This window comes from Molothrus ater, chromosome 19 (genome assembly GCF_012460135.2).
Source record: "Molothrus ater isolate BHLD 08-10-18 breed brown headed cowbird chromosome 19, BPBGC_Mater_1.1, whole genome shotgun sequence".
Taxonomy (NCBI): Eukaryota; Metazoa; Chordata; class Aves; order Passeriformes; family Icteridae; genus Molothrus; species Molothrus ater.
Window position 1 is genome coordinate 12,928,782 of NC_050496.2, and position 11,546 is coordinate 12,940,327.

Genomic DNA, 11,546 nt, shown 5'->3' on the forward strand with positions numbered 1-11,546 from the left:
AAGCGGAAGCGGAGCGGGAGGGGCGGGCGGCCGGAAGCGGCGGCGTGAGGGGAGGATGCCGCTGCCCGTCCAGGTCTTTAACCTGCAGGTATGGGGCGGCCGTGTCCTGCCGGCCCGGCCTCTCGGGCCTCGCCGCTCTCCGCCGCGTTCCGCGTCCCTCCCGCGCAGGGTCTGAGACCCCTGCTCGACCGCGGCCTCCGGGGGCGCCGTGCGGCCTTCTCCTTGCGCTCCACGGACAGGGAGCGGCTTTCGGCTGGCCTTGGGCCTTCGCTCGCCCTTCCGTCGGGTCTGTGTCGCTTCCGCCGCCGTTCGCGAGGAGCAATGCTCCGCCGAGCATCCTCCGGCACCCGTGGCGTCCCCGCCGCTGCGGTGGCCCTGTGTTTGGTCCCCGCTGTGCTCAGGGCTGGAGTGGTGGCCGAGGGTACGGTGAGGTGGCCCAGTGAGGAGGAACTGAGAGTCTGTAGTGCAGGGAGAGCCCCAGGAGCCGGGTGGGTCGGTGACACGAGGTACCTGCGGAGGCTGTTCTTTGCAAGTTTTAGCAGTAGCATATCTGTGTCAGGGCACGGGGCTTTGGGCAGAGAGGAGAGGACGAGGGACAGTTCAGCATCCAACTCAGCTCCGTCGTTAGTGACAGATCTGTACTGCACTCCGTCCAGCAGCAGATCACACCTGTTCCTGCCGAGTACAGCAGGAGTACCAGCATATCTGCTTGTGTGAGGCCTGGTGAGGTACCCTCAGCAGAGCAGCCCTTGGGGCTTAGGAAATCTTGGGCAGTGGCTGTTTATTATTTGCTCTGTGAGTAGTTTTTAAGTCGACATTGCATCTTCCTTTCAAAATAAAGAGCTTGAAAATGTTTGAGTTTGCTTGTCCTACTGGGGCTTTCAGCCCACTTGTGTTTTTCCTTGTCTGGGAGTTAAGTGAGAAATGCAGAGTGCAGACTCTCAGCGTAGCAAGACACAAATTGTTCTGTTCCACCAGCTGGAATTACAGTTACCTTTTTTGCTGTTTTCTAAGGAGTCTGTAATTGAGTTTTTACTACTGTAGGCAAGTGCAGCCTAAATAAACTACCCTTGGCACTTAGTGTTTGTGATATAAGAAAAGATAGAAGGTAGATAAAAGTGGGAAAAGTAGTGGTCTCAGCATATGGTGAATTGCCTGTTTTTATGCACAGTTTGCCTAAGGGGTGGTCTAGACAATCAAAATTTCCTCTGTGCCCTCCCTCCCTCCCTTTCCTTCATGGAAAGGTTAGTAAACTAGGAAACAGATGGTTTTGTGCTTCACTTGCTTTTACTTCAGATTTTGGGAGATTTCAGTGGTGAGATGTGTATTTGATATGTATCAGTTTGTGAAAGAATAAGACCTCCAGACTGGGTGAGTATAATTTTTAGAGATAGGAAATCTGGATCTGCGCTGTTCCTTCTCACAAAACAACCCGACCAAACAAACAATCAACCCAGTAAAAAAAACAAACCCTCAATCTTTGATTTCTTGACAGTAAAATCAGTAAAAATATGGAAATAATCAGATGTGTATGTGGTCTAGGTGGTTGGCATGTCTGTCTTTTGTGAGATCCCCTTTTGCAAATCAAGCTTTTATACTGTGTGCACAAAGTCAGCATTTTATAAGCAGACAGTCTGCTAAGTTTTCCTCACTTTATTTCCTCACAGTAATTCCTAGGAGGGCTGTTCAGCACACTTGGACTGGAGGAGACAATGAAATTTGTGCCAGCAGAGCAGTTAGTTTGTGGGATGGGATAGCAAGCTGGTCTGACCTGTAGTACACGCAGGGGCTGTAGCAATGCAGCTGTGCCGAAGTCACTGCATTGCTGTGAGTCCTTATGGCTCAAAGCAGTGCAGGATATACTGGGAGAATAAAATTCTGTTGTTTCTCCAAAAGAGGCTCTATCCGAGCAATTGAACTTGAAAACTATAGTAAGAGAGTTTGACTAATGGCAGATCCCTGCAGTGCAGTCAAATTGTTCCTTGCTATTTTGGGAACTCTGAAATTGTCATTTGGCGTTCTGTTCTTTATAGTTTTTAATACTTCTAAGAAGTTTAACAATATTTGCCTCTTCCCCCCGCCAGAAATATTATTTCTAAGCATTAAAGCAATTTTGAAAGATTGTGGTGAGTTTTTTGGTACATTTTGCCTCTTGGAACTTCTTGATTTGAGTGTTAACACCTGCTCTTGCTCAGAGAAGAGAGATGATACTTTGTAGAATCAGATTATTTGACCCCTTCATTGTTTTGCTTGATAATTTACCAAGCCAAATAAACTGCTCTGTGTGAATGCTAAGCCATGCTGCTGCTTGCATTAGACCAAGCATCTCATGCTGACCGGTGGTGCTGCTAGAGAAAAATCCTAAGCATATCAAAAGACTGAGGAGTGCTTTTTCATTTTTAAAATGTAACACATATTTAAGCAAGTCCTTAGTAAATTGAATAACATAGTTATTTCCTGCTCAAATGTAATAAGCTGCTTTTGACCTCGTTTTGCTCTTTTAGGGTGCAGTGGAGCCCATGCAGATTGACGTAGATCCACAAGAAGATCAGCAAAATTCACCTGATATCAACTATGTGGTGGAGAACCCCACGCTGGTACGTGCTGCTGAGGGCTGTGGGTACGCTTCTTGCCCATGGTCTCTTCCTTTAAGAATTTTGAAAAAGACCCTTTTGAAAAATCTTAAAGCTGATTAGTCTTAACCACAAAAGCATCGCAACTGAAATTTTGAAAAGGTAAATTGTAATGTGGAGCATATTTCTGAGGAAATTACTTATGTTTGAAGAAAGCAGACATGGACTAATCTTACTGAATTTTTTTTGCCCTCCTTGAGGGGCTCAGGTCTGCAGGAAAAGCTGTGCAGGTCACAGTGTGGTAGGCTGATGTAGTGTGTCCATTTTCACCTTCTGAGGCCAGGTTTTGTTGGCAGGATTTGGAGCAGTATGCGTCCAGCTACAGTGGGCTGATGCGAATCGAGCGGCTGCAGTTCATCGCTGACCACTGCCCACAGCTGCGGGTGGAAGCTCTCAAGATGGCTCTGTCATTTGTCCAGAGAACTTTTAATGTTGATGTGTATGAAGAAATCCACAAAAAGCTGTCTGAGGCCACGAGGTACTAAGAGGCCACGGGAACCTGGGGAGCTTTCCTGACAGAGTTAAGAGTGATGTGCTGCAGGGGAGGACTTTGCATGTAATACCAGCATGTACCTTACGCAAATTGTCTTTGCCCTTAGAGTTGATAGCAGCGAAATGTGTGTTCATGCTTTTAAAAAAGATAGAGCACAGAAGGCATTATCTCATTCTGAAGTCTTCGTGCTTTTAAAAGCTGCAGGTAGATAGTGAGGTGAGTTTAGTCCTTGCAACTGCCTCAAATATTAATGAATAAATTTGTTTTTCCTGAGGTAGATTATGGAGACATGTTCTAGATACTTTTGTTTTCATAAGTTAATACCTAATCTAACTCTTTGCCTTGTTTTGGTTTATTGTTTCCTTTCTCTCCCCCACTCTAGAAAGAGGCTTGATGTTAAGGATAACCGTTAATATCTCACTTATACATCCACACTTCCCATCTTTGTATTATTTTTGTTGCTATGCTTATTTCATGATTTCTTGTCTGTTTTGCATGGGGAGTCTTTACCATGTGTGTGACAGTATATTCATCCTACGATCGTTAGGATAATTTTGTGAAGTATTTGTAAACAGCTGTGATGCTTGTGTTACTGTTTGCACTGGACATTTTAGCAATATGTTTCTTTTTCCCCACTATCCTTATTTTCTCTTTGGTCTATTTTGTGTATGCAGTAGTGTTTGCTAGGGTAGCATTGCCAGGCACTTAGCAGACTTCTGTTTTGAAACATATTCAGCCTAATAGCCTCATTCAAATACTTTTCTTTCAGAGAACTGCAAAATACACCTGATGCTGTCCCTGATAGTGGAATTGAACCCCCTCCTCTTGACACAGCTTGGGTTGAAGCTACACGCAAGAAAGCTCTTCTTAAACTGGAGAAACTCGATACAGATCTGAAAAATTACAAAGGGAACTCCATCAAGGAGAGTATCAGGTGAGATGCAAAAGGCTCTGCTGGAGCAAGGAAGAGCCTTTTGTTTCTCTGTGTAGTTAACATGGGATGTGCCCTTAGGTCAGCGTGTTGAGTTACTTGTTTAGAACAAACTGCCTTTGTCCCTTTCTGAGCATGCAGTTCACTGGTGTTTTAATTCCCGTCCTCCAGGAGAGGCCATGATGATTTAGGTGATCATTACCTGGACTGTGGAGACCTCAGCAATGCTCTCAAGTGTTACTCGCGAGCCCGTGATTACTGCACCAGTGCTAAACATGTCATCAACATGTGTCTCAATGTTATCAAGGTAGGAGGGTTTGCAGGCAGAGGTACCTGGTGTCTTTGTGATACCTGCTGTGAAGCTGCCCCCCATCCTTGGCCCTTGTGTCCGCAATGATGCGGCTTAGCTGAGGAGTGCCGTTCATCCGTGCCTGCCCCACACTGTTTCTGGCTCTCTACAGGTCAGTGTCTACCTCCAGAATTGGTCTCATGTTCTGAGCTATGTTAGCAAGGCTGAGTCTACACCAGAAATTGCAGAAGTAAGCTCCTGCTCTTTAACTTGCATAAATTTTCCCTTTGTTTTCTGTTTCCAAATTTGTAAAATGATTTCTTCCTTTCTCCCTTTATGACTTCTCACACGATACACGTGTACAAAATCTGACTTATGGTAAAAATGGATACTTCCTGTCCTCAGTTTTGCCATATTTCCAAGACAAATAAGATTAAGTTATCTTGCCATTGAGATTGGCAAATTAATTAGCAGGGTGAAATATCCTGGGGACAGTTGTAAGCAAAATAGCTTTCATACTGCTTGCTCACTACTGCTTTGTTTTGTGCTTTAGCAAAGAGGAGAAAGAGATAGCCAGACACAAGCAATTCTCACCAAACTGAAATGTGCAGCAGGTGAGTGAGTCCTTCAGCTTCCTGTATGGTTTGCCTGTCTTTCTACCTGTTAGCTGTCCACGGGGCTCTTGGGTTTATTTTTTCTCTCATATTTGACAGACTTTGTATTTCCATACCAGACATGCAAAATTTAATGAAGCTGGTGAGATAGAACTGCTGGTTTTTGCCATCTCTTTCTTCTCCCTGAGTTTCTTCAGAGAGGATACCTGTGTGAGTCAATGTAGTTCAAAGGATGCTTGATACAGTCTGAGGATCTTGTTTTATTTCACTATTGAAGGCACTAGCAACCGTGTGGGGGCCTTTCCTACTCCCTAGATTTTTCAATTTTCCCTAATTTGTATACTGTCATAAAAAAAGGACTAACTTTTTCTGGTTCCTAGGCTTGGCCGAACTAGCTGCCCGGAAGTACAAACAGGCAGCAAAGTGCTTCTTGTTGGCATCATTTGATCACTGTGATTTCCCTGAGGTGAGGACCAAGAGGGAGCTGTGTGCAGGTCTTGGAGGGGATGCAGTTCTTCTAAGTATTAGGTTGTAAAATTCAGATATTGTAGTTATTCGTGCAGCATTCCTATATAGTTTGGTGGTGCTGTGAACTGTGCTGGTTGGTTGGTTTGTTTTTGGTTTCTTTAAGTCTCTGGTTTTGGCTTCTCTAAATGTTCTATACTAGATCACATAAGAGTTACCTGTGAGATTTATAATTTATAATTCAATCGACCAAAAGCTCCTGAAATTGATGTCTGCTCTCTTAGCAGTGTTACTGCTCTGAGGTGAGAGCAACCTGAGTGCTTCCACTGCATTTGATAAGGACTAATCTTGTCACTGCTTGAAAGAAAGGCCTGGGGTAGAAGACTCAATGCCACCCTTACACCATTTTGGTAGTCAGTGACAGCTTGCTCTCTGTCTCTCCCTCTCTCTGTAGCTGTTATCTCCCAGCAATGTGGCTGTGTATGGTGGGCTCTGTGCCCTTGCTACATTTGACCGTCAGGAACTGCAACGAAATGTTATCTCCAGTAGGTGAGTGATGCCTTGAGTGATGTTTGTATGTACTGGACATCTTTTGGAACATGGGACTTTGGTTAAGAGTGGATTCTGGCAGGAGTATTTCTCATACAGGAGAGAAAGAATCACTGAGCCCTAATTTACCTTTAGCATTATGTGCTGTTTCTCTGTCTAAAACACAGTGGTTAGTCGCAGCTGAAATTTTCTTAGTATAAGTTTCCAGCCCAGGTTAAATCCAGCATCTGCATAGCCCAGTTGTCTGTCTCCATCAGTACTTCATATCGGATATTAAATTGAGGGAGACAGTCCTCTGCCAAAGGCATCTGTTAGGATAATTTTTCCTTCATGTTGCCCCTTGTTGTGGTGTATGTTAATCGTTAAAACAATTTAGTAATTATTAGTACACCTTGGAGTGTAATCTTACTATACAGAAGGTTAAGAGAATTACGGTCTTTGGAAGAAAGTGGATATTGAGTGTTGTAGATTTAATTGCAATGCCACTGAATTCTGTCAGCTAGATGTACAGGAGCTAGATGTACAGAAGCAGTAATCTTAAATTGCTATGGAAAAGGGGTTATTACCCTCTTTTATGGGCTGATACATAGGGTGAGATCCCAAGGTTTAAAAATCTGTGATGGTGAACTGGGAGTGTGCTGAGTAAAAGTGTACATTCCTAAGATTTACCACACTCACAGTAGCTTGTTTCTCAGAGAAATTGGCATGCTTGTCTTGTGTATGGCATGCTATGCATAATGAAGGCTGTGCTTTGGAAGGGGACACAGAGCTGGCCTGCACGGACTACAGTATGGCATTTGTTTGCCTGATTTTGACCTATTCACATTCATGATTTTGTTTTGTGTGGACAAACACTTCTGCTACTTAGTTTGTCAAAAGTCTTTTGTCTTCCTTCATCACAGCTCTGATGCTGTGCTCTATCTCTCTGTGTTCCAGGCTCCCAGCCCTGGTGAAAATGGGCTGTCTGGTCTGTTAGAGGGTAAATTCTTGGAATCTTCTTGGAATGATAGTGAGAGTTTTTAACCTTGTGACTTGGAGTGATGAGGTTATGGGGTATTTAAGTGGCAGGTTCCAATGTCTGATCACTGCCATCTTTATCTGTAGCTCCTTCAAATTGTTTTTGGAGCTGGAGCCACAGGTTCGTGACATAATCTTCAAGTTTTATGAATCTAAGTATGCTTCATGCCTGAAGATGCTGGATGAGATGAAGGTGAGTTGCAGGAGAGCAGTGCAGAGCAGACCCTAAAATTTCCCTTTCCCTAGCCTTTTGTGAGAAGCAATGATTGTCAAAAGTAGATACTAAATGTTCAGCTCTTCTGCGTCTTCTGTGTCTCTTGGTGTGGTGCATGGAAATTCGGAATAGTTTATTTGTAGAGAGAAATTATAAATATTTAAAACATATTCCTATTTTTTTTAATTCATTCTTGTTTTATTGTATTGTCTTCATGTAGTATTGTATTCTTAAGGTTTAAGTATATACGCATAAATGTTTCAGAACACAGGAATAATATATTTTTCCAGATTGCTTCTTAGCTTCTGATGTGGTTTATTGTTTTGCACAGGACAACTTGCTGCTAGATATGTACCTTGCACCTCATGTCAGGACACTTTATACCCAGATTCGAAATCGTGCCCTTATCCAGGTAATTGTTCCTGTCATCCCAGAGGTGGATAAACAGGGAGATAGGCCATTTCTTTGCAATTGCTTTTCTCCTCGTTTCTTAAAGGGTGGAGTGTGCAACTGAATATTTTCTTCTTCTTCTTAGTACTTCAGCCCCTATGTGTCGGCAGACATGCGCAAGATGGCCACTGCTTTTAACACCACAGTGGCTGCTCTGGAAGATGAACTCACTCAGCTGATCTTGGAGGGGCTGATCAATGCCAGAATAGACTCGCACAGTAAGGTGAGTGCATTTCACCCATGGATTAGAGACTGAACAGGCTTACTAAGTTTAGAAACTCTCCATTCCTGAGATGCTTGGAAGGTGCATTCATCTCTTGGGCCTGGTGTGTTCAGTAGGGGTGAGCTGTGTGTGACCTCAGGCTCCATAATGCCTTAGCTGTTTTCCTGCTGTGAAAACCCTGGCACAGCTCCCATGTTCAGTTCTCTGTATTGGTTACAGATTCTGTATGCTCGAGATGTAGATCAGCGCAGCACAACTTTTGAGAAGTCTTTACAGATGGGCAAAGAGTTCCAGCGCCGTGCCAAAGCGATGATCCTGCGAGCCGCAGTCCTGCGCAACCAGATCCATGTCAAGGTATGGCCCTGCTCAACTGAGACTTAAAGGCAGGGTTAAGTAAAACTGGGAAAGTTGGTGAATTGAGGATTCTGGAAGGGAACGAATCTATCATGTTCCTGATTGGACAAATTCTTACAGTAGTAAATACTTAATATATAAGGAAGAAGTGTTTTTATCCAGTAGATTAACCTGTTTGTACAGCTCAGAATCTCCTTTGAAGTTTATATGGTTGGGTTAATTCTGAATAACTCCTTTGGTCCAGTCCTTGGTAGACGTATCTTCTACCTTCTCAATAAAGATTGTCTGAAGTAATTTTTTCAGCAGATGAAGTAAAAAAAGCATTAATTGTTAGGAGTATTCCTTCTGGATTGCAGTTTGAAAAGGATGCCTTTAGGGAGGATAGGCCATCTGCACAAAATGTATTAATTTCTATAGTATATTAATCCCTGTGATTACTAAATGTCAGATAGGATTCAATTCCTGGGGTCAACAGCACCTTGTACATAGTAGGTAAGAGTGGCTTAAAAGTTCTGGTTTGACTTTTTTATGAAAACTTTTTGTGAACTGTAGAAGTTGTTAATACAAAACCATCATTATTGAACCTGGGGGTATGCTCTCCCCCTGCTGCCATTCTGCTGTGCTTCACCTGTGCTTTATTTTGTCTCTCAGGAAGCAGGCTGCAGAATATTTACACATCACTAACTGGGATGTGTTTTGGTTTTGTTGCAGTCTCCTCCGAGGGAAGGTAGCCAAGGGGAGCTCACTCCAGCTAACAGCCAATCCAGAATGAGCACCAACATGTGAAAAACTTCATGCACTACCAAAAATGGTCCCTCAGGACTGTACCCAGTGTCTCACCCACTAACTGCTGAGCTTCACAAACTGTCCCTATCTCCCTCACTTCTTGCTCGGATTGAGAGAGTCAGGGTTGGTGGTGGATAATATGAATATTCCAATAACTTCAATTCTCCTTGAAAAGAAATTCTTTTTAAAAACAGCATCCCTGCAAATGGGTCATCAATTCAGTTTTGGTAGAAACCTTCACTCTCCTTCCACCACTCCATAAAGAGCTTCAGGTTATCCGTACAGATGCTGAGTTGAGAGTTTTTCAGTTGCTAATAGTTTTCTTGTTTCAAAGTTGCAAAAATAGTTAGTTGCATTTTGCTGGCCTGAAAGTATTGCCTCAATTTTGAGCAATGCTGAGCTTCCTGTTTTCCAAATAAACTTACAAGTGCATTGCTCTCAATTATGGAACTAGAGTTCTGATGGGGGAGGAGATTTCCTTTGAGAAACTCTTGGAGAATTTTCACCTGTAGCAGAAAACATGGCATTGCTTCCATGCATTCAGTCACAGGCCTTTATTTTAGGGTTTTATGTTTACCTGCAGCCAGGTTCTCTCTCTCTCTCTGGTCTCTATTTTCAAAGAACTGTTTCCTGATGTGTTTCCCTCTTGTGTGTGACCTGGCTTTAGGGTCCAGTGTTATCATAGCAGTAAATCTCTACTTCATGCAAATATTGCTGCTTGCCCAGTCTTACTGCCATAGTGTGTAATGGTTTCCCCACATGTGCAACAGTTGTTTTGGGTAGAATGGATAAATGCCATAGAACACCACTCAAGTCTTGTGGAAACCCTAAAAAGAGTCAGTCTAGTGCCCACTCTCCAGGTGCATTTATTCTGCTTTTCTTTTTATAAAGGGGTTAAAGTTGGCAGCCCAGTGTGTGTGTGTTTTTCCTCCTGTGTTCATGAAAAGAGATATGCACTGAATTTTCTAAAGTCACTGCAGCCTTGTATTCATCTAATCCATAAGGCAAGCTGAGAATTTTGATCCAGCCCTGACTGGTCTGGCAAGTGACTACAGATGTTACTTTTAATGTGTTCATGCCTTTTTTTTTAAAAATAAGTTGTTATATCTAGTGCATTAAACAGCAGGATTAAAAAACTTCTGAGTATTTGGAATTTTGTGTTAAAGTTGGGTTTTAGGTATTTTGATCTCAAGCCATTGTTTTTTTGTTAAGCTTCATGATGTTTCATAGGCGATTGTTTCGCTTTCTGATCTGGTTGGAGATGCAGCTTGGATGAAATGTAAAGAAAGTGCAGTTTGAAGGAACATTCGAACAGCAGAATTCCTGTAGCAACAGTGGTCTCTCCTGGCTTTCCATGCTTTTTATTACTTAGGTGCTGAAAATGGAAGCAATAGTTTCTGTGTGGTCTTTGGTTACATTTGGCATGGAAAAATTCTCCCATTTTTGAGGGAAGAACTTAGTGTCAAGCATCGCTGATGGCCAGTTTAGTGAGAAAGGCAAGTTGAGTCCTTGGGTAAATTGCTGTACATCCTTATAAGAAATGCTGGGAAAGTTACACTTCCTGTTTGTGTTGAAGGGAAGCTTTTCAGTCCTGAAATGCTACTCAAACATTTTTGCTTTCTTCCGCAGATGGGCCAGTGATAGTATTTATCAGGAAAAGATGTTCCACTCTGCTGTTTAGGAGATGGTTTTGCATCCCAGTGAAGTGCACCGTGCCAGGTGACTGTCTGTGCTCCCGCTTTCGGGATTTTAATGTTATTTATTTACATCAGTCCCTTGCTGGAGGATTTCTGCTGCAGGACTCCTCGGTGGTGCCTTGAGCTGACTGGAGTCTCTGTACTTCCAGACACCAGCAGCATCACACATCCCTCAGCAGCCACAAGGGGCCCACAAGGTGGCAACAGCAGTTTCCAGCTCTGGCTGTGGCCTGAGGCCATTCTGTACACTGGCAGGCATGGTTAAGTGTTTGTCCCCCCAGACAAAAGTGCTTGCAGCCTCTTTGGGAGTTATCGAGCATTTCTCTTTTATTACATAGGCATGGTTGATGCTTTGTGCAGAATTACTGGCATGTAACTCTCTCCTTTAGCCTGTGAAAGAAGCTGCTGTTGCTTTTGGATCTTGTAGATGGGAGTCAGGCTGCACTTTTTGTCTTTAAAAATTTTTTTTAGATCTTTCTCAGATCTCATTTCATAACCTGTTTCTCAAATAAACGCAATTGGCTTTTTTTCTTTTGTGAAATAACCCAGCTTTTTCTTGTGTGCCTCTGAAAATAATTTAGATGTGAGAACCCATTTTCCTGAAGACTGAGCATCATTTTCAGCATCATTTTACATTCAAGGCACTGCCTTTTCTTCCCCCTACTCCATGAAAATAAAATAGTGTATATCTCCTTAAGGGCCTGTGAAACACAATCAAAACAGGCCTTGACCTTGCCGAGCCGGCAAACTACAATCTTTTGATTAGAGATAAACAGAATAATTAGCATATTGCCTAGCCTGAAAGTAATCCCTTGTTAGTGCAGGTGTGCT

At 43.1% G+C, this 11,546-nt stretch overlaps 1 protein-coding gene across 2 annotated transcripts; it reads left to right on the forward strand.

Moving 5' to 3' along the window:
• GPS1 (G protein pathway suppressor 1) lies at window positions 1-11,259 on the forward strand. 2 transcript variants are annotated; one of them, XM_036394535.2, is made up of 14 exons: window positions 1-88; window positions 2,505-2,597; window positions 2,930-3,111; window positions 3,896-4,060; window positions 4,229-4,364; window positions 4,519-4,596; window positions 4,900-4,960; window positions 5,341-5,426; window positions 5,880-5,974; window positions 7,079-7,184; window positions 7,537-7,617; window positions 7,741-7,878; window positions 8,098-8,232; window positions 8,944-11,259. In XM_036394535.2, the coding sequence occupies exons 1-14, from the start codon at window positions 56-58 to the stop codon at window positions 9,016-9,018; spliced, it is 1,464 nt and encodes a 487-aa protein (XP_036250428.1). In that variant the 5' UTR covers window positions 1-55; the 3' UTR covers window positions 9,019-11,259. The 2 variants fall into 2 exon arrangements, with proteins under 2 accessions (XP_036250428.1, XP_036250429.1); XM_036394536.2 differs by lacking the exon at window positions 1-88 and adding an exon at window positions 269-286.
• Window positions 11,260-11,546: the final 287 nt, after the last annotated feature.